The sequence below is a fragment of the Selaginella moellendorffii genome, unplaced genomic scaffold, assembly GCF_000143415.4.
Source record: "Selaginella moellendorffii unplaced genomic scaffold, v1.0 SELMOscaffold_81, whole genome shotgun sequence".
Lineage (NCBI taxonomy): Eukaryota > Viridiplantae > Streptophyta > Lycopodiopsida > Selaginellales > Selaginellaceae > Selaginella > Selaginella moellendorffii.
The window spans coordinates 785,561-812,320 of record NW_003314342.1 but is presented as its reverse complement, the minus strand read 5'-3'; the positions used below and the strand labels follow the sequence as shown (position 1 = coordinate 812,320).

The following is a 26,760-nucleotide window of genomic DNA, read 5'->3' as shown; positions in this document are numbered from 1 at the left end:
TATTTGTCAAGTCTTACAACTCATTGCTTGGTGCTTTCACACCTCCATCATTATCTGGGTCACCACACTCCAACTGCATGCTCTGCAGCTTAGGCTATGCCATTCCCATTTCCATTGGGATTCCTTTGGCAAGGGGTTCTCATGAACCCACCAACATAGCCTCAAGGTATCACACCTTGGCACATTTGGTGTCTCCACACCATCGGCTACACGAGCCTACCTCTATGACACTTCCCCTTCGTGTTTAAGTCTTTGCCAAGACTAACACCGCTGTTTCTCATGCCAACCATCTGTTAGCACTGCACCATAGAGGTCACACACAACTTTGTGTCAAAGTTGTTTTCTTCTGGGAACACCTTTCCCATAACTTTAGCATGGCACATTTTGCCATTGATGAGATACCCTCTATTCTCATCCTTGGATCCTATGATCCCCCCCCCCCCATCCTTCATGGGGTACAACACACCTCAGTCCAAATGCTTCAATCAGTCCCTTTAGGACCTTTCCTTGACTCTATTTGAGTCATCCAGCAGTTTTGGACTTGGTTCATCCACAGACCCGTAAGGTCCCACTTGTGAGGCACTAGCTCACTGGAATACACTTCCTGCATTCCTGTCCTACTCAGAAGGACTATTTTCACAAATGTTACTCTGACACTTGTTTTTGTTCTCTGGGGCAACCTCTGCCCCTTAGGACTACTTGTCCATGTGATGAGAATACCAACTCATCTCTAAGTACACCCCCCAACTCCTTGGGTTGTTCCAGCATTTATTAAAGGTAGCCCCGGCTACCATTTCAAGGACTTGAGTCCTTTTCCGTATTTGACCTCCTATGGTTATTACTTTTGGTCTCACATTCATGAGCACCAACCTCAACTATATGAGGATAATCTTGTGACTCCCTTATTGCTTTGGAGTCTTTATCTTTCCTGTGATCCCAACTTTAGTTGTTTACCACAACTACATTGGCCCATTTGCTGAGTCAAACGCTCATCTGGATCACCTCCTCAACTCAATGAGGAAAACCTTGCACTGTTCCCAAGATCCCAAAGTCGTTCCATTATTGGCCCATTTTCTATCCACCACCTTGTCTACAAGTTCACACATGAACTGTAATGGAGAGCCATGTCTTCCCGACCTGCTACTCCTCAAGGATAGGCCCACTTCTCGGACCTTCCGTTGCCAACACCAGTGATGATATACTTGAGCACCAATAAAAGTCGGACTAAGGAACAGCTCCGATACCAAATTGTAAGCGACTAATTTTTCCATTTCACTTTAGTCACTTAACCACACCTTCAACCACTTGGAGGAGTCTCATTCACAACCTCCATAAGTCCAACTCAGAACTTGGGGCTTGCCAGCCCCGAGAATGGCATCCATGCCACTTAACCTTAGCACTTGGTCCAAGTGCTCCACGTGTCCGATCCCATGATCGACACCCCAAGGTACCACCGACGTACCGGCCCGTTACGCTAAGGCCATGCCCATTCACCTTGGTCACACCGATGGTCTGACAGCACCTGCATCCCAGTCCCGTCACTCAAAGACTGGGCCATCCATCCATGAGTGATCATCCCAGATCCACTCCTTAGCATCCTTAGGATGCCCACTGACATGGGGATTAGCCTTCCCCAATATCCCTCTGTCAGTCCCCACTAAGTCCCTTTCTGCCCTTGGCCGTGTTTGCCAACACTGCCACTGGATCGAGACCCACAGGCCCGACCACTAAGTCCCACGGTCCTCTGGGACTTCCTCACCACACGACTGTGTCCTTGGTCACTACCCCAGAGGACTGCTCCTCTTCCTTTCCACAGTCTGGGCCTTTGGGACAACATTTCGGAACACCGTGGCCTTACGTGAGCCACCTGGGTACTCTCCCCACCTATCGCCTTTAGGTGCTCTAGCCATGGGCTTAGAGCGAGGTTCCGTTGAGCCACGCCTGGTATCCAAGTAGGTAGTGCCACCCACACTTGGACTGGGAGCATCGGCCAGTCGATCTCCCGGGGGAACTAGAGCCGGCTCTTGAACACTTCACTAAGCTACCCCGCTTGTCGGTCTGTGTTCACTCTAGTCTTGGACTTCCCAGTGGGCAGCTCATCACCCAACACTGGGTCCGGCCTTCCTGGGCCAAACTGGCCTTTCCTGGCCAAACTGGCTCCACTGCAGTCCTCCCCCTTCTATACTTTTGGAGCTCACCAAACCCCCCAGGGTCTGGGAGACGAACGCTTTGGGCTTTCACCCTCTCAGGCTCCGGACTCGGACTCGGACTCGGACTCGGACTCGAACTCGGACTCGGACTCGGATTCGGACTCGGACTCGGACTCGGCCTCGGCCTCGGTCTCGGTCTCGGTCCCGGTCTCGGTCTCGGTCTCGGTCCTGGTCTCGGTCTTGGTCCCGGTCTCGACTTTGGACTCCATCTCGGGTCCATCTCGGACTCCATCGCGGGTCCATCTCGGACTCCAGCTTGGACTCCATCTCGGGTCCATCTCGGACTCCATCTCGGACTCCACCTCGGACTCCATCTCGGGTCCTTCTCGGACTCCATCTCGGGTCCATCTCGGGTCCATCTCGGATCCCATCTCGGGTCCATCTCGGGTCCATCTCGGACTCCATCTCAGACTCCATCTCGGGTCCATCTTGGACTCCATCTCGGACTCCACTTTGGGTCCGCCTCGGACTCCATCTCAGACACTTCCACGTGTCATGTGTTGGTCCTTTTGGGTCCCTATTTGGAGCCTCGCCTATGGCTCGTTTCATGCTCATTCCTCGAGCACTTCGTTGGGAGTTCCACTCCCGCTCTTGACTTTTCAAGTCGGAGCTTTTGGTCCAAACGTGTTACGCTCGTTTGGCTCTCGCTTCGGCCACTACCACGTGGCACCCTTCCGGCTCCACTTTGGGGCCCAGGGATTTTGTGTCTCACAAGTTGGTATCGGAGTAAATGGCATGGGTTCGATTCCCATTGATTAGTGGTTACTTAAAAGTATAATATACCCTTGAGCAAGGTATATTCCTACCCCTAAATTTGAAATCGTACGTATTGGGCATCCATGCGTATGTCCTTCCTCTTGTGTGGAGTATCCACGGACGAAGGTATCCACCGTGATCATGGGATGAGATTTGGATATACTATCACCGTGGAATTTTAGCTGGTCTACACAAAAGGGGGGGTGAGTGTAGCGCATGTGATCATGGGATGAGATTTGGATATACTATCACCGTGGAATTTTTTGCAGGAATCCTAGGGATGATGTGTACCATTGGTTCGATCACTTTATAGTGATTGCCACATATCATTTTTGGGATGATGCTCAACGTTTGCGTGAGTTTCCCATGTGTCTCCAAGGGACGGCATTACAATGGTACAATGGTTTGAACACAGTCACTCGTGAGGATTGGAGTATTCTTCCGGACGTCTTCAAACGTGCATTCGGATATGTTGACGATTGCGATGATACCTTCCAACAATTGCATTGTTTTCATCAAAGGCCATCTGAGTCGGTGATGCAATTTGGCGTTCATTTCCGAAGCCTTTTGCTTCATGTAAAGCCAAATATGTCGGAGCGAATCAAATTAGGAATGTTGTGGCCAGCACTTTGTCAAAATCTTGTCAAACTTGTGCATGCACTTGCTCCTGCCACCTTTGACAATGCTCTTCGCTTGGCACAACGTTATGAAATATCCTCTTCCACTTCTCGCTACACGTCCTTTAACTCCACTTCCTATAGGTGATGATCCTATTCCAATGGAGGCTGATGTTGTTGCTGCTCGAGTCCAAGGACAAGGGCAAAGCCGTAGTCATGGCCGTGATATTTGTTGTTGGGCGTGTGATGAAGTTGATCACACTTATTAGTGTTATCGGTGTTTTCCAAATTGGCGGCCACCATTTCTTGGGTGGAGATCTTGGCATCAACAACGTCCTGTTAGTGTTGTTGCAGTGGAAGGTCTAGACACCGAGATGCATCCAGAAAACAAAGAATCGCATGAGTAATTGAAGGACTTTGCACGAATAAGTTAGTGACCCCTTTATCTTTCTTTTGGGAGTATTATCAAGGGGTTCACTCGACACCAATTCATCCAATGTTTACTTTCTAAGCTTGTTTTTATAATAAGCAATCTTTTATTATTCTCTCCATGTTAGTTGAGACAGGTTTGAGTTTATCTTCTATTGCTTGACCCGTTGTCACACGTTGCCGTCTACATTTGCATCGTGCCATAGAGTTAATTTTCATTCTTTATGGCAATGGCTGTACACATACATGTGCACTGGATGAGGCAGACTTAGTTGTGCGTATGGGCGATCTCGAGCTTGGGTTGCAATCATTGTGGGTGGTGCTAAGTTAAGCTTTTAACCTCATCTTTGGTATAGATTAGTTGCATCATAATCATGCCAAGTGTGACTTTGAGGCTTTTCCTTTTTGTCTCATACTTCTTTATATTTCATCCATTCCTTTCATTTCTGTACCTCTTCATCTCTCTACTTTTACCTCTACTTCCATTACTTTTGTCCCCTCACTAACACACCTTATCTTTCTCCCCTTAAGCCAATTGCAAAAAGGGCAATTGCTTAATGAAAGAGCCCTTAGTGGCTATTTTATCCCCATTTATCCCCCAAAGTTCCAAGGATCCACGGTGTTAATATATCTAAATCTCATCCCATGATCACATATGTTACACTCACCCCCCTTTTCAGAGATGTCAATGTCCTCATTAATTATTGACTAACAACCCTTATTGAGCCAAGGGGAACCAACACCTCCATTTTTGCACTCAATTTATCAATCCTTCCATTGTGTATCGGCCACAACAATCGCTACAAGACATGCTAGAGCTAGAAATCTCACAAAGAACACCATATTTGAATGTTTACTTGGAAAGAATGTGAGCTCGGCAAGTTTATCCAGGCCTCATGTGCAGACAAATCCGAGAATAGGAGAATCTACAAAGATTGAAGCGCGTCTAGACAAGGATCTAGTGTGTAATATCTTTGGAATTGCCAGCTGGCACTCCTTCGGAAGAACCCTCAAAATATTGAAGGTAAATAATTGCGTTTTAACTGAGATAAAGTATAATTATACCTTTTAGTATATATTTCACTTAATTCAACATCATAATGGCATATTTCTGATATAAATAATTTACACATAACTTTTATTTTAATTATAGATTGCTATATTGGCTAAATATATCAAGTATAAAATTAGATTATAAAACATTTACAAAAAAAAAAAAAATTATTCTCACTCATTTAATTTAGTTTATGTTTTATAATATCAAGATAATTAAATTCTCATACCAAAAAATAATAATAATTTCAAATTACAATTTTTATTAAATATTAATACGTTTTTAATTTTCATTTCAAAGTAGATAAAATGTTAAGCTATTATTGTAATCCATACATCTTAAAATGTTATTTCTGTTATGAGAATAAAATATTATATTTTACAAAACTAAATATTGACTGGATTCCAAAGTTGGAGTAGTGTTAAATGTCAATTATGTACTTGTTTATTTTTAAGTTATATATTTACTATCAAAATCACTTTCCAAAAGGTTAATTGAGTTCAATAATAAGATATTGAAAAAAATTAGAAATCTCTGATTATATATAAATTTATGTTTATTTTTTTATAGTTTTTATCTTTTGTGTTTTTTAAAGTCAAATTAGTGATATATAGACATGTGAGTGCATGGAATATGGAAAGGGAATACAGAAAATATGCATATCAATTAACTCAAAAACCTTAGCTTATATATAAGGTGGTCTAAATTAAAACCAATCCAATGGCTACTAAAATCCCACTACGCTAATATTAGTATACGGCATTGTAGCTGTACACTTGGACCTCACATAATCCCCTTCTCTCAAAATAATGGAAAACTATCAAGGTTCTTTTGTAGACAGGAGGGGATCTGGAGGAACGTCAGGAGGAGGCATTGGTGGATCTGTAAGTGGTATCAATTATTCCTGATCCCTTTGTATAAAGCGTTTTAACTGCTGCACATACATAATTTCAGGAGGATCAGTCTGTTGGACATCATCCCAAACCTTATATACTTGTGGTCCAACTTGCCACAACACTTGATACAGTCCTTTCCACTGAGCAAGGAGCCCCTTAGATAAACCACATATTATAAGATGGGGAAAACAAATTAACACTAAGTCATCCACTTTATACTTCGCATGTGGACAATGATAAAAGTTATAGTGTCGTTGTTGTCCCACTTGTATACAGCCTAAGTGTTTGGTAAACTCTATTTGGACAAATGGAAGAATGTTTGTCAAATATTAATCTTATGACCTAGCATTGGCAACTCGTGACAATCGTGAAGGTAAACCCAACTTCATTAATAATATTAGATCATGACCATATAAAAATTTATATGGTGAAGCATCAACAAAACTCTACACCCCTGTGACATATACATACCAAAAATACGGTAAATAACTATTCTAATCCGAATGCTGAAAGTTCACGTACTTCACGATCATTCTTTTGAATGTCCGAACAAGTTATTTTACTAAACCGTCTAACTATAGATGATAAGCACTTGTGAAAGTGTGGCGTATCCCTAACCGAAACATCAAAACATAAAATGCCTCAACTATAAATACAAGACCATTATCCAAAAGAATCCATTCCGGATAAGAATCCTGAAACACTACTCAATTAATGAAAAAGTATCTAACAATAGTTTGCTCTCATGCCTAAAAAAGACATAATTACAAGCGTTTTCTCACAACAGTCTTGTCGAAAAGGCAAGGAAGATCTTTGATGTAATCCTTGACAATGATGAAATGGCTTGGACTGCTATGATCACTGCATATGCCCAAAACGGGGAAGCATTTCGTGCAAAGCAAGTGTTTGATTCCATGCCCGCAAAGAGACGAAACATCATCACTTGGAACTCGATGCTCTCGGTGTTTAATCTCAATGGCCGAGCTCTGGAGCTGCTGAAAACCATGCAGCTCGAGAGGATCAAACCAAACGAGATAACTTTCATCGCAGCGCTGGGAGCCTGCACTGATGCTGGCTAGCTCGAAACCGGACGAGCGCTCCCCGAGATCATCGATCAAGGCCTCGACCGCAACCAACGCATCCAGGTCTTGCTGGTGAGCATGTATGGGAAATGCCGCAGCCTGGTGCACGCTGTCACAGTCTTCGATCAAACCCGAGCGAGCCTCCGCGACGCTGTTTGCTGGACTGCGATGATCACGGCCTTTGGAGAGAACCACCACTGCCGCGAGGCCATCCAAGCTCTCGCTGGAATGGACTTGGAAGGCGTGGAAGCCAACCATGTCACCTTCGTCGGCCTCGTCAATGGGGTCACTTCACTGGGAGAAGCCAAGCTTGTCCACGAGGAGATCATCCAGGCGAGGCTCCACTCTCAGAAGCTTGACACTGCTCTCGTCCAGATGTTCACGAAGTGTGGATCATTGCCCAGTGCCGAGGCTGTCTTCTGGCAAATCCCTCCACTCCACAGGGACGTAGCTTCTTACGACGCCATGGTCTCGGCCTACGCTCAAGCTGGCGAGTCCCAGGCGGCCATCCGGACTTTCGAGCTCATGCTGTTGGAGGGCGGCGCTGCGGCCGACGAAATCGTGTTTGTGAGCGTGCTCTCAGTCTGTAGCCATGCTGGAATGCTGAGTAGAGGACTCGAGCTGTTCCGGAGCATGCAGGAGGACTTTGGTTTGAGGCCGAGCGTGGATCACTTTGTGTGCGTGGTGGATCTGCTGGGACGGTCGGGGCAGCTTCAGCTAGCGCAGGAGCTCGTCGATGTCATGCCGTTTGAGCCAGGTCCCGTGCCTTGGACGATCCTGCTCGACTCGAGCAACAAAGTTTGCGAGGGGAGCGAGCGGCAGGCCTCGGTTGCCGCCGAGAGGACGCTCCAACTGGAGCCCGAGGTCTCTGCTTCGTACGTGCTCTCTAGCTCGTCTTCCATGAGGAAGTTCTCGTCGAGCTAGCTCGGCACCATCTTTGTGAATGTGAAACGCAAGTTTGGATTAGAAAAATCGAATGGAACAACACAGTAAGGTCTTATTTCTTCTGTCAGTGAAACCTGTCAAGTGCCCTCTCACGCATAGAACCAGTAGATTGATGTGTATGGCGATCTGAATCTTTCACCATTTTTGCCAGGATTGGTGGGTGGCAGACCTCCACGCGGGGACAACCGCTCGATCCTCGTTGCACGCGCTATTCCTTCCCTGAAAGTGGAAACTCTTAGAATCTCAACTCGCAGATAGAAAACTTACGGCTCTCCGCAGCTGCTGGTCCTCTCTAGACGAAGCACCGGAACACTCGAGTTGTCGTTTGAAACTTTCTCGGTCACTTTGCCAGTCACACGACTGTAAGTCGGAGAGTGGATGGCCCAAGTCGGCTGTCCACCGCTCGCATCAGCTTGACGAAGGAAATAGTGACTCCCAACAATCTCTCCTCCGGGAACAGAGCTCAGGGAGGCCGAGGCTCCCTTTAGAACCCAGGAAGAATTCTCGTAAGTGTAGAGCTGGAATCCCTCGCCAAAGTAGAATGCCACGACCTTGGTACTGTTGCTTGTTGCGTTTGAAAGGCCCGAAGCGGCAGGCCTCTTGAGCTGGGAGAAGAATCTGTACTCGCTCTCGTAGTCCACGGCTAGAGTGTCTCCCGCTTTGGTGCAAAGGTTGGCCGCAGGAGCCACTCCTCCACTCACTGGATATCGCTGGATATAAGAACTGTCTGTGGCTCCACTGAAAGAAGTAACTTGGAGGAGCAGTGCATCGATGTTTCCGGCTGATGGAGTTTTGTCCAGCACTTTGCCTGGCACGAAACAAAAAACATATAAAAACCACAAAGCACAGCAAAAGATAGAACAAGCGACAAGGTACCTGTGACTGTGAGCGATGGAGTCGCAGAGTCTGGATCTCCAGGATTTCTAAACAGCGACCAGGACGGTCGTCCACCGTTGGCATCTGGAAACTGGAGGAAATAGTGGACTCCAATTCGCCCCGTAATGTTTTTGTCCGAGGTGAGGAACAAATCCGCCCAAGCAACGTCGAACTCCCAGGCCTTGGACGCAGCATTGCAAGCGTAGAGCTGCTTGCCACGGCCTCTCACCCGGAGGTACGCGCTGGAATCCACCCAGAGAAACAAAGTTTAGCATTCGAAAGAAGAAAAACTCCTACGATCAACATAAACATAGAGAGAAGCAATGAGGAAACATTGATGCATACTAATTTCCTGGAGGAGGTGCCGCTGGATCGGCCACAGCAATCGCTACAAGACATGCTAGAGCTAGAAATCTCGTAAAGAACACCATCTTTGAATGTTTACCTGGAAAGAATGCGTGCTCGGCAAGTTTATCTAGGCCTCGTGCGCAGACAAATCCGAGAATAGGAGAACCCGCGGAGGTTGAAGCGTGTCCAGACAAGGATCCAGTGTGTAATATCGTTGGAATTGCCAGCTGATCGTGGCACTCCTTCGGAAGAACCCTAAAAATATTGAAGGTAAATAATTGCATTTTTACCGAGATAAAGTATAATTATACCCTTTAGTATATATTTCACTTAATTCAACATCATAATGGCATATTTCTGACATAAATCATTTACACATAATTTTTATTTTAATTATAGATCGCTAATTGGCTAAATATATCAAGTATAAAATTAGATTATAAAACATTTACAAAACAAAAAAAAATTATTCTCACTCATTTAATTTAGTTTATGTTTTATAATATCAAGATAATTAAATTCTCATACCAAGAAATAATAAAAAATTTAAATTAAATGTTTTAAAAATATTAATACGTTTTTAATTTTCATTTCAAAGTAGATAAAATGTTAAGCTATTATTGTAATCCATACATCTTAAAATATTATTTTTGTTATGAGAATAAAATATTATATTTTACAAAACTAAATATTAACTGGATTCTAAAGTTGGGTGTAAGCAACCAAAGAGAACGACTTGAGAGACGATCCATGGGGTTCAAATATAGAGAGAAAGGGCCCATGAACAAGAGTGCACCCCCTTTTCCAATCGGTTAAGGGTTTTAGGATAGTTGGGGTTAATCGTCTTTGGGTTTGAATAGTACTGGGCTGGGTGACCTCCCGGGAAGTCTAAATTTAGGAGCTTACATTGGGGTAATGTTAAATGTCAAATATGTGCTTGTTTATTTTTAAGCTATATATTTACTATCAAAATCACTTTCCAAAAGGTTAATTGAGTTCAATAATGAGATATTGAAAAAAATTAGAAATCTTTGATTATATATAAATTTATATTTATTTTTTTATAGTTTTTATTTTTTGTATTTTTTATAGATGTGTGAATGCATGGAATATGGAAAGGGAATACAAAAAATATACATATCAATTAACTCAAAAACCCTAGCTTATATATAAGAGCGAGTGGTCTGGATTGAAACAAATCCGATGGCTACTAAAATTCCACTACACTAATATTAGTATACGGCATTATAGCCATACACTTGGGACTTCACATCATCCCCTCCTCTCAAAATAATGGAAAACTATCAAAGTTCTTTTGTAAATGGGAGGGGATCTGGAGGAACATCAAAAGAAAGCATTGGAATCTATAGGTGGTATTAATTGTTCTTGATCCCTTTGTATAAAGCATTTTAACTGCTACACATGCACAATTTCTGGAGGATTAGTTTGTTGGACGTCACCCCAAACCTCATATACTTGCGGTCCAACTTGCTACAACACTTAATACGGTCATTTCCACTGAGCAAAGAGCCCCTTAGATAAACCACATACTGTAAGATGAGGAAAACAGATTAACATCAAGTCATCCATTTTATACTCTGCAGGTGGACAATGATAGGAGTGGTAATGCCGTTGTTGTCCCATTTGTATGTGGCCTAAATGTTTAGTAAATTCTACTTGGACAAGTGGAAGAATGTTTGTCAAATACTAATCCCATGACCTAGTATTGGCAACTTATGACAATCGCGAAGGTAAACCCAGCTCCATTGATAATATTGGATCATGACCATATAAAAATTTATATGGTGAAACATCAACAAAACTTTACACCCCTGTGATATATACATATCGAAAAAACAGTAAATAACCATCTCAATCTGAATGCTGAAAATTCACATACTTTATGATCATTCTTTTGAATGTCTGAACAAGCCATTTCACCAAACTGTTTGACTGTGGATGATAAGCACTTGTGAAAGTATAGCATATCCTTAACCGAGACATCAAAACTCAACTATAAATACGGGACCATTATCCAAAAAAATCCACTCTAGATAAGAATGCTGAAATAAAACTCAATTGAGGAAGAAGTATTTAACAGTAGTTTGCTCTCATGCCTGAAAAGGACATAATTGCCCAAACTACAATGTTACAAATGTTTTCTCACAATGGTCTTGTCAAAAAGGCAAGGAAGATCTTTGATGTAATCCATGACAAGGATGAAATGGCTTGGACTGCTATGATCACTGCATATGCCCAAAACAGGGAAGCATTTCGTGCAAAGCAAGTGTTTGATTCCATGCCCGCAAAGAGACGAAACATCATCACTTGGAACTTGATGCTCTTGGTGTTTAATCTCAATGGCCGAGCTCTGGAGCTGCTGAAAACCATGCAGCTCGAGAGGATCAAACCAAACGAGATAACTTTCATCGCAGCCCTGGGAGCCTGCGCTGATGCTGGCGAGCTTGAAACCGGACGAGCGCTCCACGCTGAGATCATCGATCAAGGCCTCGACCGCAACCAACGCATCCAGGTCTTGCTGGTGAGCATGTATGGGAAATGCCGCAGCCTGGTGGACGCCGTCACAGTCTTCGATCAAACCCGAGCGAGCCTCCGCAACGCTTTTTGCTGGACTGCACTGATCACGGCCTTTGGAGAGAACCACCACTGCCGCGAGGCCATCCAAGCTCTCGCTGGAATGGACTTGGGAGGCGTGGAAGCCAACCATGTCACCTTCGTCAGCCTCATCAATGGGGTCACTTCTCTCGGAGAAGCCAAGCTTGTCCACGAGGAGATCATCCAGGCGAGGCTCCACTCTCAGAAGCTTCACACTGCTCTCGTCCAGATGTTCAAGAAGTGTGGATCACTGCCCAGTGCCGAGGCTGTCTTCTGGCAAATCCCTCCACTCCACAGGGACGTAGCTTCTTACGACGCCATGGTCTTCTTACGCTCAAGCTGGCGAGTCCCAGGCGGCCATCCGGACTTTCGAGCTCATGCTGTTGGAGGGCGGCGCTGCGGCCGACGAAATCGTGTTTGTGAGCGTGCTCTCGGTCTGTAGCCATGCCAGAATGCTGAGTAGAGGACTCGAGCTCTTCCAGAGCATGCAGGAGGACTTTGGTTTGAGGCCGAGCGTGGATCACTTTGTGTGCGTGGTGGATCTGCTGGGACGGTCGGGGCAGCTTCAGCTAGCGCAGGAGCTCGTCGATGTCATGCCGTTTGAGCCAGGTCCCGTGCCTTGGACGATCCTGCTCGACTCGAGCAACAAAGTTTGCAAGGGGAGCGAGCGGCAGGCCTCGGTTGCCGCCGAGAGGACGCTCCAACTGGAGCCCGAGGTCTCTGCTTCGTACGTGCTCTCTAGCTCGTCTTCCATGAGGAAGTTCTCGTCGAGCTAGCTCGGCACGGCACCATCTTTGTGACTGAAACGCAAGTTTGGATTAGAAAAATTGAATGGAACAACACAGTAAGGTCTTATTTCTTCTGTCAGTGAAACCTGTCAAGTGCCCTCTCACGCATAGAACCAGTAGATTGATGTGTATGGCGATCTGAATCTTTCACCATTTTTGCCAGGATTGGTGGGTGGCAGACCTCCACGCGGGGACAACCGCTCGATCCTCGTTGCACGCGCTATTCCTTCCCTGAAAGTGGAAACTCTTAGAATCTCAACTCGCAGATAGAAAACTTACGGCTCTCCGCTGCTGCTGGTCCTCTCTAGACGAAGCACCGGAACACTCGAGTTGTCGCTTGAAACTTTCTCGGTCACTTTGCCAGTCACACGACTGTAAGTCGGAGAGTAGATGGTCCAAGTCGGCTGTCCGCCGCTCGCATCAGCTTGATAAAGGAAATAGTGACTCCCAACAATCTCTCGTCCGGGAACAGAGCTCAGGGAGGCCGAGGCTCCCTTTAGAACCCAGGAAGAATTCTCGTAAGTGTAGAGCTGGAATCCCTCGCCAAAGTAGGATGCCACGACCTTGGTACTGTTGCTTGTTGCGTTTGAAAGACCCGAAGCGGCAGGCCTCTTGAGCTGGGAGAAGAAGGCGTAGTCGCTCTCGTAGTCCACGGCTAGAGTGTCTCCCGCTTTGGTGCAAAGGTTGGCCGCAGGAGCCACTCCTCCACTCACTGGATATCGCTGGATATAAGAAATGCCTGTGCGTCCACTGAAAGAAGTAACTTGGAGGAGCAGTGCATCGATGTTTCCGGCTGATGGAGTTTTGTCCAGCACTTTGCCTGGCAGAAAACAGCGAAAGAAAAAACATATAAAAACCACAAAGCACAGCAAAAGATAGAACAAGCGACAAGGTACCTGTGACTGTGAGCGATGGAGTCGCAGAGTCTGGATCTCCAGGACTTCTAAACAGCGACCAGGACGGTCGTCCACCGTTGGCATCTGGAAACTGGAGGAAATAGTGAACTCCAATTCGCCGCGTATAGTTTTTGTCCGAGGGGTAGAACAAATCCGCCCAAGCAACGTCGAACTCCCAGGCCTTGGACGCAGCATTGCAAGCGTAGAGCTGCTTGCCACGGCCTCTCACCCGGAGGTACGCGCTGGAATCCACCCAGAGAAACAAAGTTTAGCATTCGAAAGAAGAAAAACTCCTACGATCAACATAAACATAGAGAGAAGCAATGAGGAAGCATTGATGCATACTAATTTCCTGGAGGAGGTGCCGCTGGATCGGCCACAGCAATCGCTACAAGACATGCTAGAGCTAGAAATCTCGCAAAGAACACCATCTTTGAATGTTTACCTGGAAAGAATGCGAGCTCGGCAAGTTTATCTAGGCCTCATGCGCAGACAAATCCGAGAATAGGAGAACCCGCGGAAGCGCGTCCAGACAAGGATCCAGTGTGTAATATCTTTGGAATTGCCAGCTGATCGTGGCACCCCTTCGGAAGAACCCTAAAAATATTGATGGTAAATAATTGCGTTTTTTACCGAGATAAAGTATAAAATTACCTTTTAGGTATATATTTTACTTAATTCAAAATTTAAAAATTGTAACATATATTTCTGATATAAATAATTTACACATAATTTTTATTTTAATTATAGATTGCTATATTGGCTAAATATATCAAGTATAAAATTAGATAATAAAAGTTTTACAAAATAAAAAAGAAAAATTATTTTTACTCATTTAATCTAGTTTATGTTTTATAATATCAAGCTAATTAAACTCTCATACCAAGAAATAATAATAATTTCAAAATAAATATTTTTATTAAATATTAAGTTTCATTTAAAAGTAGATAGTATGTTAAGTTATTATTTCAATCCAAAAATGCTATTCCTGTTATGAGAATAAAATATTATATTTTATAAAAATAAATATTGACTGGATTCCAAAGTTGGAGCAGTGTTAAATGTCAAACATGTGTTTGTTTATTTTTAAGTTATATGTCAAAAATCACTGTTTTCTATTTACTATTAAAATCACTTTCCAAAAGTTTAATTGAGTTCAATAATGAGAAATAGAAAAAAAATTAAAAATTTCTGATTATATATAAATTTATGTTTATCTTTTTATAATTTTTATCTTTTGTGTTTTTTAAAGTCAAACTAGTGATATATAGATGGAAACAGTTTTATATTGAATTTTACTAATGTCTAATATATATGATAATGTAATACCTTATGTTTATTCATGTTAAACACCAAAAACTAAATTTATCTTTTCCACATGAATGTTAATATCTATAATATGTAAATGCCTCATGACCATGACCTTTTTAACCAATCAGTAAAGGATGTAATGTGGTTGAGTGCTAAGTAATTTTTTGCATAAGCTAATCCATCCCAAGATAATCTAACACTTTCTTAGCATGTTTGCAGACCATACTAGTTTACTGAGAAAGCTGCTCTTAGTAAACATCTATTTCAACTCTTCATTTGTATTTAACCCTAGCTATCTATAAACAATTTGGCTATCGTCCAACTGGTCTCTCATGAGAAACTGAAGTTTGTCACATACCTGACCTTTCCAGGCATCTCAGTAAAGTTTGCAAGAAATCCAGGAAGAACTACTCCAAGACTCTTGAGAATATTCTTCCAAAAGCCCTATTGTCCATGGCGCTTTTGGAGCTCCTCAAGGTATGTGATGGTTTCACCGCAGTGCTGGGCTTGAGTTGGATTGTCAGGGGCGAGGGATTTCTTTGGAGGAGATCTCTCGAGCGAGCGGTGACAAGGTATGGTGGCATTTGTGATATAGTGGCAATATTCCGACTGGGTAATGCTTCTAGGCAGCGAACAATGACTCGGGCACGAAAAATCTCCTTGTCAAAGTATGTGTCCTCTTTTATGAAGTTTTGGTCGCCTTGATGCGGGGATTTTCCAGGACAAGAAGAGTAGAATGTTTCTCATCTCTTGCAAGCAGTCGACAAACTTGGACCTCAAAGGTGAGAAAATGCTCGCGTTTTTTTGCGTGCTCACTGTGATTTTTTTTTCTTTCCTTTTGAAGCACTGAGCATTCGTCTTGGCGTTGGGAAGGGCGGAGTTCGATTTGCTCCAGAGGAAAATGTTGTGGAGTTACTGGGAGTTCCTCCAGCGCTTGTTTCGCCATTTGTTCTCACCACTGACTCGCAAAGGTGTGAGCGGCTGCACACTCTTTTTGGCGATGGTGATTTTCAATCCCCCTGACTTGGTTTTGAGCAGCTCTATAGTTCTACTGCTGGATGAAAAGTTCGAGACCTCATCACGACTCATCTTTCCTGTCTCTGATGAACTAAGCATCGGTAAGTTTTCCTAAGTTCTCTCTACATCTCAGGAACTATCTCGTCCTTCTGTATTATAGCCGTGACTCGGGCTTCGCTGGAACAGTTCCTAGAATCGATCGGCAAAACTCCCATCTACGTTGATCTGGAGGTGAGCTTGAGTTTGAATCGGAGTGATGATCTTCATACTTGTTCTAGGCTGCTCTTCAAGCTGGAAAAGACCAAGCAGATCTTTCCGTCTATGTTCCAAGTAAAAAGGAGTCATCAACGGAAGGGATGCCAAGTAACACTGAGTTCATAGTTTTCGCAATACTGACTTCACAGCGGCAGATGGAACTGGCAGCGAATTGAGAAAACCGTCCAGCGAATCACAATCAAAAGAAAAGCCTGCTGCGATTGTAAGAGGTAAGAGCAAAACTCTTCGAATTCTCTTGGTTTTTGATTCTCCCGAGTTCTTAAAACCAGGCGACGAGTCCAGGAGAACAGACTTTGCGAGTACAGAGGCTCTATCATCGCTAATCTTGAGCACAATCGCGTCTAAAGCTCTGGAGAAATCGGACAAGGAGACTTGGGAGGCGATCGAAAAGAGAGTAAAACCGGAGCTGGAAAATCTCTTGGTAAGCATCTCTTGTTCGTTCTTTTTCTTTCCTTTCATGCCGTTCTATCTTGCTAACAGTGTAGTGTTCCTCCCAGGTTATGTTCAAGAACACGGCGTTCACAGAAGGCTTTCTAGCTGCGCGAAGCGCGCGTTTGATATAAGCTGTGGTTTTGTTTAAAATGCCATTGAATTAAACTCCGTGTTAAACCTTTAGGGTTTTAGGGCTCGAGTAATCCGTCCTATGAGAGGAGGGGATGGAGCGCGGGAGGCCGAGCTGCTAAAGCGCTGGAAGACGATCGAGGAGGAGGAGGATGACGATCGGTACCGGCGCCTCAAGGAATCCTGGTAGGGCGTGTGATTTTGTCGAAGAATGCGGCCCCTTTCACTCCCCCATTGAAATCGCCTCAGGTTCGCCGATGCGTTTGAGTTCCTCAAGAAGCTCCCGGCGGATCGTCATTGCTGGTGCCATCACCGGGACGTCGCGATGCCGCTGCTCGAGACGTTTCACGCATATTTCAAGAGCGCGGATGAAAATCTCTCGATCAAAGTGCTCTGGAAGAGGCTTTCTTCCGAGCTCAGTGTTTGCACGAGCTGCGTCGTCCAGTACTACCAGGTGAAAGAACACTATCGGAATGAGTACATGGACGCCGTCGTCAAGCCGATCCTTGCCGTGTTGCTGACACTTGACAAGCAGAGAGTGATATCGTCCATGCAAAGCTCTGTTAAGACCGGTGATGAACGAAGCGTTTCATGTCTCCTCTACGAGGTGAACTTTTCATTCTTTGTCCCTGTTCTTCTTTTCTTACTCTTTCTTTTGCAGCTTTTTATGTATCCTGAGCTTCTCGATGACTCCGACCTGAACGAAGGTCTTGTCCAGTTCATGCGCTACGTCTCCGACACTCACGAGCTCCAATTCGCCACGGACAGAAAGTATCCGGTATGTGAGAGTATCCGGCACTGTGTTTTTTTCTAGTTCTTTCAACTTACGCTCTTCTCAGGGCTTGTGTGCGCTACTATTTCACAGCAGCCAAGTGGTACGAGGAGTCGCCTATAACCTTGCGACGACACTGGAACCCTTCAAAAACGCCGAAGAACTGGAAGTTGTTCAGCCACTCCTCGAAAAACGTATGAAGTTTCTGGAATCACCATCACCTGTAAATGCCATCGTGGGAGTGACCTTTGAGTCTCTGTGGCAGGGGCTAAAGAGCATGTAAGTTGAACTTTGTCTCATGATCATTGTTAACTGTTTCATTCATTTCTCTCTGTCAAGATAGATTGCATCGCCTCGAAGCACCCGCGATTGAAGACGGTATCATGGAACGTTATCCATTATTCCTCGGTGTCGTTCTCAACTACGTGAGTGAAAGTGGCAGCACCGTTTTCTGGAACGCCCTCTGCTGCCTTAAAACACTCCTGAAAGTTCTCGGTACAAACATTCTGTGGTTTTGTTCTTGTGATAACCTCTGTGTCCAGGATTGAAACTGTGGCTAAAAAGCTCTTTTACTCCTTCCGTATTGCGGAACACTCTTCTCAGCCAGTGCTTTCATGTTAAAGATGAAAAAATCCACAAGGAAGTTTTTGATATTTTTGAGTTCTTCCTACAGGTACTGTTGCCTTTCTAAATCCCCCAACCTTTTTAATAGCAAGGGAAATTCAGTCTTTAGAGGCCCTTCAAGACGGACAGTATGAAAGGCAACGGCGGTATCTTCTCTATTTTCTTCTTCAACAAGTGCCATTTAGCAGCAACTTTAGCCCGTTGACCAAGAAACTTAGCTCAAAGGTTCGAAAATCGACGTGTTTTCTTACTTTATCATTCTCAAGTAATGACAGGTTGCATTCGATATTGTGGCACGGAGTTACAAGATGGAGCCACCTTTGCCTCCGTTTGATTGTGCACATTTCTGGTACCTTTTTTTTTTCTTTCGATTTCTTCGTTTTGACCTTCGTCCCTTCGTCGCAGGGGTCCTTCGTTACTAGCATCTATTAAGGACACTGAGCTACCTCTGCAATATCGTCAATCTGCTCTAAACCTTACCGGTATTTTACTCGTTGCGGATGCTGCTGCCTTATCCGCTTTGTATTGCAAAGTACGGCCGTCGAAAGAAGAAGACGCGGGCGCGGAAGGATTTTCGTGGCAGAGCTTCATTCAACAAGTTGAATCAGAAAGTGATAACTGGTACTGCGTCCCTCTTGTATGGATTGGAGCGTTGGAAACTACAGCGCCTTCCGTTTTTTCATCTTCGCTCTTGAAGGCTTTTCTCTGGGCAGCTTCACGTTTATCCATTTTTGAAGTCAGTGTGGCGGCTACAACAGGTTCTGCAGCTTTCTCTGCTTCACTGCACTGGCAAATTCCGACGGGGTGTGATGATGGGAGCGATGGTAAAGGATGTCTTAATGCCATGAAAGCTAGCAGTAATTTCCGGATGTTGAGCAATGTCTTCAAAAGGTATTTAGGCTCAATTTGTCACGCTTTTTAATTTTTTGATATTTGTCTGTAGATGCACAGATTCGTTTGGACATAAATTCCGGGCTGATGGAATTTTCGTTGACTGGCAATGGGAGCCGACGATGGCCGAGTGCTTTATTTTGCTGCTAATGAACTCATCTGTGGTAAGATCTAGTTGCCTGTCTGAGTTTCTTCTCATTAATCTCTTTAGGATTTGCGTATGGTGGCCAAAGATATACTTCAACAGTTGTCCAAGGATAACGGCCTTGATTCTGTGATTCATTTCTTTTGCAAAAGTGAGGAAGCGCTAGACTACATTATTCGCGGATTCAGTCATGCTGTCAAGTTTGTAAGTTTATTCCGTAAGATTTTGTCACGAGTCCTGATCAATTTTTGCAGTTAAGCGTTGAGCCTTATGGACATTGTTCGTCGCGACAACACGTTTATTTTCTTGGGACAAGGTTTCTTAGTTTTGGCTCGCAAGTATTTTCTCGGAAGCTCTCTGCTTTGCTGTGGCCATCACTAGTAAACGCCATCATTCACGGACAACAATGTCTCCCAGTCACTGGATACGAGGTAATCCGGCCTTTTCACAACATATATTGTTCATGTGTTTTCTTAGGCAAGTTGCTCTCGTTTATTCGATCTGCTTCCACTAGTTTTCAAGTACACGATACCGTCGGCTGAACTGAAGCTGTGGAATGTAAGCTCTAATATGGACAGTCCTTCCTGGTTCCGAAGTCTTCTTGCATGGAGCAGCACACCTTTTCCCAGCATTCGCAGGCGTTATATCGAGGCACTTGTATCTATACTAGAAGATCTAGCTCGTGGGGGAGTATCTCAGAGTAAAGAAATTAAAGAGTTACTACAACCAGGTTTTATTTTTCTGTACTCAAGCTATCCAACATTCTGACATTTTTCTTCGTTTCCAGGCTCTGTGCTAGAGAACGAGGAGAGGGAGAGGCTACTCTTATTGTTTTCATCCAATGCGCATGAACTCGAAAATCTGAAGTCCGATACGAAGGCAGGGGCGGAAGTTGTACTTCTCAGTAGCGATGAGGAGGCAAAGCCGCTTGTTTCTAAGAAGGGGCCCGATGTCCAAGCTGAACCAGGGCCTTCAGGACGTCAACATAAAAGGCCTGCGGTACGAAAGGTGGCAAGCCAAACTCTGCATAGAAGAGAGGACTTAAACAAACAAAAGCAGTATGAGCCTCGTCAAAGTCACGGAGAGATGGATATCCGGAACCTTTTGGGCAAAAACTTGAACAAGCTCGCTTCGCAACCGCAGGTAAAGTTCAGCCGTTTGCGCCAGCATGATCTATCTTTGTCCTTGCGTATGTCTGAGCAGCACCTTACGACTATGGAACCACCAACCAAGCCCGTCGAGATGGAGAAGCAAGCTAAGGCTATACAACAGGTGCACCAAGTTAGCCCTGCTGAGCGGAAGCAGCAAAGGCCGATTGAACCGGTGTTACCAGCTGAAGCGAAAAATGCTGACGACATGAGCAAACTTCTCAATGATCTCGTTAGTGAGGATGAGGTTTCCAAGAAGCAGCGTGCACCTTTAATGTCAACAGCACCAAAAGAGAGACGGAAGCTGATGAAGATCGACATGCCTGTACCCGATGCACAGCTGAAACCTTCAATTTTGGCAAGAAACAAACGTCGTCCAGGAAAACCTCCGCCACCGAAGATGGACGAGTGGCTTATGCGGATCTTAAGTCTGGACCTGTTCGCTGACAACGAAGACCCGCCTGACCTGGTGAAGGTTCCCCTGAGTTTTAGAAACGCTGAGCAGTACATGGAAGTCTTTCGGCCGCTACTCATAGAGGAGTTTCGAGCACAACTTCATCGTGCTCGCGACGAGTTCAACGCAGATGATACAGAGAAAGTGGGGATGGTTCATCTTATGAGCTTGGAACGTGTTGACAACCTTCACGTGGCACGGTTTAAGTCAGAAGCTGGAAAAGTCGGTGCATCTTCAGCTTGCACTGAGAACGATTTGCTGCTTATAAGCAAGAAGCCTTTTCTAGAATGCCCAGGAAGCGTGCATCTACTGGGAAAGGTACTTTCGTGTTCTCTTTTGCATTGTTTTTCTCACTTTCGGCAAACACAGGTGGATCGTCGAGATAAAGATGTTTTCAGTGCGAAGCTCTTCTTGCCTCCAAACAACGAGAAGCTTTTTAAGTTAAAGAGCGTGCTTCACATTCGCAGTACATGGCACATAACTCGGCTCATGAACATCACGCCGCAAGTTCGGGAATTTCAGGCCGTCTCTGCACTGTCATCTTCGCCATTATTGGAATCTATACTGTCACCCGCCGCGTCTGATCAGCATTCAGGTAGACCTGTTCCGCTACCGGAGAAACTGTGGCGAAAGCTCAAAGAAGATTACAACGAGAGTCAATTATCAGCTATAAAAGCCAGCTTAGGAGATAGCCGGAAAGATCAGCACGAAATCTCTCTAATTCAGGGGCCACCAGGTGAGTAAAGCTTTGTTTTTCTTTTGGTTGTGTGTAACGTATGTGTGTTTGCAGGTACAGGAAAGACCCGAACTATAGTTGCTATTGTCAGCGCACTATTACATAGTCGTGAAAGCAACGAGGACGTTTGCCGTACTTCTGGAAATCAGAGACTTAGCCACCATGCAGCGGTTGCTAGCTCCTGGCAAGCGATGGCTTATGCAAAGCAGATTGAACGTGATCAACTTGCCCCGACGAAGGCAAAGGCCAGGGTTCTTGTTTGTGCACAGTCAAATGCAGCTGTCGACGAGCTAGTTGGTCGCCTTCGTGAGATATACAGTTCAACAGGCCAGCTTTACAGGCCCAAACTTGTGCGTACTGGGAATGCAAGACTGGTGCATCCTGATTCAGTGCCGGTTTTTATCGACACGCTCATCAAAGAGGACGCCGACACTAGCCAGGAGGATTCTGCTCAGGAACTGGTTTCCAAGCTGGAACAGGTCACAGAAAAGATAAATGAGATTCTTCGTCGGAAGTCTGAAGGTGTTCATGACGACTCGCTGATGGCAAAGCTGACGCAGTTGGAGCAGCAGAAGAACGATCTTAATCTGGATATTCGTAAATCCAGAAAGACTTTCGAGATCAGCAAGGAGAGGAGAAGAAAGCTGAAAAACCAGAACATCCGGGACGCCGACATTGTGTTGACGACACTGGGTGGCTGTGGAGGAGATGTATATGCTGCGTGCATGGATACCTCGGAAAAAGATACTGAACTCTTTTTCGATGCTGTTGTGATTGACGAAGCTGGACAGGTAAAGTAAGCAGTCAGACAGGGTTCTCTAAGTGTTTTCTGTTCTTACACAGGCGCTGGAACCAGCAAGTTTGATTCCCTTACAGTTTCTGGGAGGCAATCACGGAAGATGTGTCCTGGTACTGGTTTTTGTCATTGCTTGCCTGTAATAACAAGTTTTTTTGTTTTATGATCAGGTAGGAGATCCCAAGCAGCTTCCAGCAACAGTCTTATCACAAGCGGCAAGCAGCGTATGCTACGAGCGCAGCATGTTTGAACGCTTCCAGAAGAACGGCTATCCGGTGACGATGCTTAGTACACAGGTAAAATTCGGCATGGTATGTTTCGTTGCAACATTTTCTTAAATTTGGGATGCTTTACAGTACCGAATGCATCCGGACATTCGAAAGTTTCCATCTTCGTATTTTTATAACAATCAGCTCGTCGATGGAGCGAGCGTTTTGGGGGACAAGAGACGTTCAAGCTTTCACAAGGATAGGTGATAAACATTTAAACTTCTTCACATCTTGAAGTTTTCCTATCACAGGTTTTTTCGACCATACACCTTCTTCGACGTCATCGATGGACAGGAGAGGGCTGGCGGGTCATCAGTTGGAAACGTGGACGAAGTTGACGTCGCGGTCAAGCTTTATGAACGGTTCCAAGCGAAGTATATTTGCGTTTGTGGTATCATGCATGGATAGAAATAATGAGTGAGATCTGCAGGTATCCTCAAGAGATCCAACCTGGACGCATAGGAGTGATTACTCCTTATAAGCAGCAGCTCAATATGCTGAAGCGGGCTTTCCAACGTTTCGGCGAGAAAATTTCATCGATTTTGGAGTTCAACACCATCGATGGCTTTCAAGGTCGGGAGGTGGATATTCTCATTCTCTCTACCGTGCGGGCCTCTTTGGAACCAAAAGGCATCGGCTTTGTAGCGGATATCCGGCGGATGAACGTGGCGCTAACTCGTCCGAGGTTCTCCTTGTGGATAATCGGTAGTGCCAGGGCCCTTCGAAGCAATCGGGCTTGGGCTGCTCTACTCGAAGATGCTACGTCAAGGGGGGCGGTGTACCCAATACAAAAGCCATACAGCAAAGCATTTAACAGTCGGGGCGACCAGAATGTTACCAGAGACGTGGACCCGATGGTGCAAGGTGGTGGTGGTACGTCCCCTAGGAAAAGACCAGGAGAGCAAGCTGGAAGCTTCAGGGACAAGAAGAAACAGAAGAGAGGTGAAGAAGTGGCGAAACCTCCGAGAGGTATCAAGATTTTGGACGAAGCTCCAGACACTTGCAAGCAGGAACTCCACAAGAAAGCAAGAGCTTCTGCAAGTTTGGACAATCGAGAGTATGGAAGTACCAGTAGACGGCTGTCGGCTAACCAGTCGGAGGGGGGTGCCAAAGTTTTGCAGGATAACAGACAGAGAGATGACCGGCGAGCCGTAGATAGCACGGTTTTGGAAACTCGGCCTGAAAGGTGTGAACAGAATCGCGACAGGCAAAGTGTTGAAGATCAGAGGCAGAAAAAAGTCGAAGACAAGAGGCCTCCCGTTCCTTCATCAAAGCAGCAGCAATCGGCTCCAGCTAAGAAACACATCGACGCGAATGAGACCAAGAGGAAGGGCAGAGAAGAAGTTCTTGCGCTCTTGTCAGGCTCGTTGTTCGACTCCAAGAGACCAGGTTCGCTTCGTTTTCTATGGCTTCTTGTTCTTTTTCTTTTGCGATCCATCCATCGCTGATTCTAAGCTCGCAGATCTATCATCTCGACAGGCCAGCAGAAGCGTCGCTCCTCCAAAGAGGCCACCGGATTTGCCAAAGAAGCCGAGAGAGAAGAACTGACGAAGCTGGGATTATTCGCATTGCTCGCTCGCCGCGCGTGTACAGAAGAAGAAGACAAGACTGTACATATATAACAGTAGGAGGTCAGCTGAACAGCGGTTGGCATCTTCCAGGCCCGTGGGATAGGATATTCGCAGCGCTGGAGGCTCGCCATTGGTTGGACGGTGCGAGCGCCACAGCTGTGCCACGTGCTGCAATTTTGCTGAACGGATATATACGTACGAGTGGGCCACGATGGCGACATGTGGCGGGGCCCGGTGACTTTTTTATTTTATTTCCCTCTCATGACGCGACGCCCCCAGGAAATTTTGGGAGTGATCGTACGGCCGGTGGCGGGCCAGCTGGAACCCATCTTGTCGAGAAATGCGGGCCGTTAGCCAGCAACGGTCGAGATGGGTGGTGGAATATTCGTTTCTATGATTCGAATTTAAAGCTTTTGGGCGTAATCACGCTAAAATGCCAAACACAAAGACGGCCGTCTAACGAATGGGAGGAGAGGGGCGGCGAGAGTGGACCATTGCGAGATTTTGATGGCTCTGGGCTTCTACAGAGCTACTGGCGAGAGGGCTAAAGGGATAGATCCAAACCCAGCACTGTAGTGGCTTCCTCTCTTCCTTTTTCTTTTTCTCTTCGCGCGCTAGAGAACAAGCTAAAAACAGTAGAAAGACGGTGTGCTTGGCCTTCCTTGGTCCCCCCACTTTGGGTTTGTATATAAGATTTCCCTTTCGGCCAGTTCTAGTGGTACCAAGCAAAGTTAGTGGTCCTCTAGAAGAAAAAGTAGCGAGAGCTATCATCAAGACGATCATCCAAGCAAAGAGAAAGAAAAGAGAGCTTTTGGCTATGGAGGAGTAGACACTGTGGAAGAAACACTATAGGACAGTGGGACCTCTCCCTCTACGTTAAAAGAAAGACGCTTTGCTTTGCTTTGCGTAAGTAGGATTACGACCAGTATCTTTCCTTATCTCTCTTCTTTTCTCCAGACGCTTCTAAGCTCTCGGGTGTCTTGAGGAGCTCTTCGAAGTTCTTGCTTGTCCGAGAGTTCTTTCTCCTTGCTCCAGAGCTCTTGGGTGGATCGATCATCGTCTATGGAGGGTAACAGGGAAGACGTCCATGTTGGTGTGGCCAAGTACCCCGAGCGCGAGCTGGGAACCTCGGCGCAGGCCGAGAAGGATTATGTGGAGCCGCCCCCGACGCGCCTCATCGAGCCGTCCGAGTTCTCCTCGTGGTCCTTCTGGCGCGCCGGCATAGCCGAGTTCTTCGCCACTTTCCTCTTTCTCTACATCACTATTCTCACGGTTGTGGGAAATGTCGATCGCACCAGCTGCCTTGGAGTGGGCATCCAGGGCATCGCGTGGGCTTTTGGAGGCATGATCTTTGCTCTCGTCTACTGCACTGCCGGAATCTCAGGTACCAAGATGAGTTTTTTGGTGTTCGAGCTAAAGTGTTCTTGCGAAACTTTACCTCGGGTGTGGTGTTGTCCCGAAACTTTGGTGCTGTTCTAGCTAAAGTTTCGCGAGTTCTAGTGTTCCAGCGAAAGTTTTCGTGCGAGACTGGAAACCATAGCTAAAAGCTTGACATGTTTTGTTTTTCTCAGGTGGACACATCAATCCCGCGGTGACTTTCGGCCTCTTCCTGGCTCGGAAGGTGTCGCTGCCTCGAACGCTGCTCTACATGGTTGCGCAGTGCCTGGGGGCGATTTGCGGGGCTGGAGTCGTCAAAGGCTTCCAGAAGGCAAAGTTTAACGCCGCGGGAGGAGGAGCCAACTATGTCCACCACGGCTACACCATTGGAGATGGTCTTGGAGCTGAGATTGTTGGTACCTTCGTTCTCGTCTACACCGTCTTCTCCGCCACTGATGCCAAGAGAAGTGCCAGAGACTCCCATGTCCCGGTACGTTTCTCCTTCCATCCAAAGCTTTGGTTGATTCCCCCCTCTCATGAAGTTTTACTTTTCTTCTTCTTATCTTCTTGTGTGGTTTTCCTAGTTTTTCTTGCTGTACTTCCTCTTATCTTCTCCTTATCTCTTCTCCTCCTCATGGATAGATTTAAGATATGTTCCAAGCTCACAAACTTTGGCGATTTCTACAGCTTTTGGCTCCACTTCCAATCGGGTTTGCGGTGTTCCTCGTCCACCTTGCCACGATCCCCATCACTGGCACGGGCATCAACCCAGCGCGAAGTCTCGGCTCGGCTGTCATCTACAATGGCGACCAGGCCTGGGATGATCATGTAAGATCACTTTACTCTTTGAATTTTTCGCTCTTCTTTTAAGTTCTAACTTGTTGGTGCATCGTCTGTGTGTAAGCAGTGGATCTTCTGGGTCGGTCCTCTGATTGGAGCAGCCCTTGCAGCCTTCTACCACCAGTTCGTCATTCGTGCCATTCCTTTCCACTAAGAAAGAAAAAGTTGAGACCCAAGGTTTCTTCCAAAGATCGTGAGGTGAGGGTGGATTTACTTGGTGGAACTCTCTCTTGTGTGTGTATAAGCACAATCGTAGCTTTTAGTAGCTCTTTTCTCCGTCAAGGAATAAGTACGATTTCCCCTCAATCAACTGTAGAGCCCTCTCGCTTGTTATCGTTATCTCTTGGAAACCAGGACATCGTCAGTTCATGCGCAAGGTGGTACAACAATAGAAAATCCTGTTTAAATAAAAAATTTGTTTAAAGTCCTAATAGATCAATTGAGATAACTGTTTTTAAA

General features: G+C 45.5%; 6 protein-coding genes across 7 annotated transcripts; 5 read left to right on the top strand and 1 right to left on the bottom strand.

Moving 5' to 3' along the window:
* The first annotated feature begins 7,122 nt into the window (after positions 1-7,122).
* On the top strand, positions 7,123-7,968 carry LOC112341361 (putative pentatricopeptide repeat-containing protein At1g68930). Its single transcript, XM_024661301.1, has one exon. The coding sequence runs from the start codon at positions 7,123-7,125 to the stop codon at positions 7,966-7,968; it is 846 nt and encodes a 281-aa protein (XP_024517069.1).
* Positions 7,969-8,252: 284 nt separating this feature from the next.
* On the bottom strand, positions 8,253-11,149 carry LOC9628865. Its single transcript, XM_024661300.1, has 5 exons — positions 11,114-11,149; positions 10,681-10,763; positions 9,211-9,468; positions 8,866-9,107; positions 8,253-8,797 (listed from the first exon to the last, which is right to left on the bottom strand). The coding sequence occupies exons 1-5, from the start codon at positions 11,147-11,149 to the stop codon at positions 8,253-8,255; spliced, it is 1,164 nt and encodes a 387-aa protein (XP_024517068.1).
* A 177-nt stretch (positions 11,150-11,326) lies between these two features.
* On the top strand, positions 11,327-12,271 carry LOC112341360 (pentatricopeptide repeat-containing protein At1g08070, chloroplastic-like). Its single transcript, XM_024661299.1, has one exon. The coding sequence runs from the start codon at positions 11,327-11,329 to the stop codon at positions 12,269-12,271; it is 945 nt and encodes a 314-aa protein (XP_024517067.1).
* Positions 12,272-15,204: 2,933 nt separating this feature from the next.
* LOC112341378 lies at positions 15,205-16,732 on the top strand. Its single transcript, XM_024661354.1, has 11 exons — positions 15,205-15,301; positions 15,349-15,396; positions 15,451-15,492; positions 15,546-15,606; positions 15,669-15,795; positions 15,863-15,942; positions 16,002-16,072; positions 16,120-16,204; positions 16,252-16,326; positions 16,387-16,538; positions 16,615-16,732. Exons 1-11 carry the CDS (start codon positions 15,278-15,280, stop codon positions 16,678-16,680), a joined length of 831 nt encoding a protein of 276 aa, XP_024517122.1. The 5' UTR covers positions 15,205-15,277; the 3' UTR covers positions 16,681-16,732.
* Positions 16,733-16,752: 20 nt separating this feature from the next.
* Positions 16,753-24,408, top strand: LOC9629286. Of its 2 annotated transcripts, none has more exons than XM_024661352.1 (23): positions 16,753-16,864; positions 16,928-17,285; positions 17,340-17,456; positions 17,518-17,729; positions 17,794-17,945; positions 17,993-18,123; positions 18,177-18,299; positions 18,350-18,423; positions 18,480-18,965; positions 19,018-19,129; positions 19,177-19,314; positions 19,365-19,541; positions 19,588-19,840; positions 19,898-20,253; positions 20,314-21,030; positions 21,082-21,448; positions 21,503-22,239; positions 22,292-22,357; positions 22,415-22,540; positions 22,601-22,716; positions 22,765-22,887; positions 22,944-23,902; positions 23,993-24,408. In XM_024661352.1, the coding sequence occupies exons 1-23, from the start codon at positions 16,761-16,763 to the stop codon at positions 24,133-24,135; spliced, it is 6,147 nt and encodes a 2,048-aa protein (XP_024517120.1). In that variant the 5' UTR covers positions 16,753-16,760; the 3' UTR covers positions 24,136-24,408. The 2 variants fall into 2 exon arrangements, with proteins under 2 accessions (XP_024517120.1, XP_024517121.1); XM_024661353.1 differs by having other exon boundaries at positions 23,976-24,408.
* A 136-nt stretch (positions 24,409-24,544) lies between these two features.
* On the top strand, positions 24,545-26,760 carry LOC9628864 (aquaporin PIP1-1). The gene is made up of 4 exons (XM_002987439.2): positions 24,545-25,468; positions 25,656-25,951; positions 26,149-26,289; positions 26,369-26,760. The coding sequence occupies exons 1-4, from the start codon at positions 25,147-25,149 to the stop codon at positions 26,453-26,455; spliced, it is 846 nt and encodes a 281-aa protein (XP_002987485.1). The 5' UTR covers positions 24,545-25,146; the 3' UTR covers positions 26,456-26,760.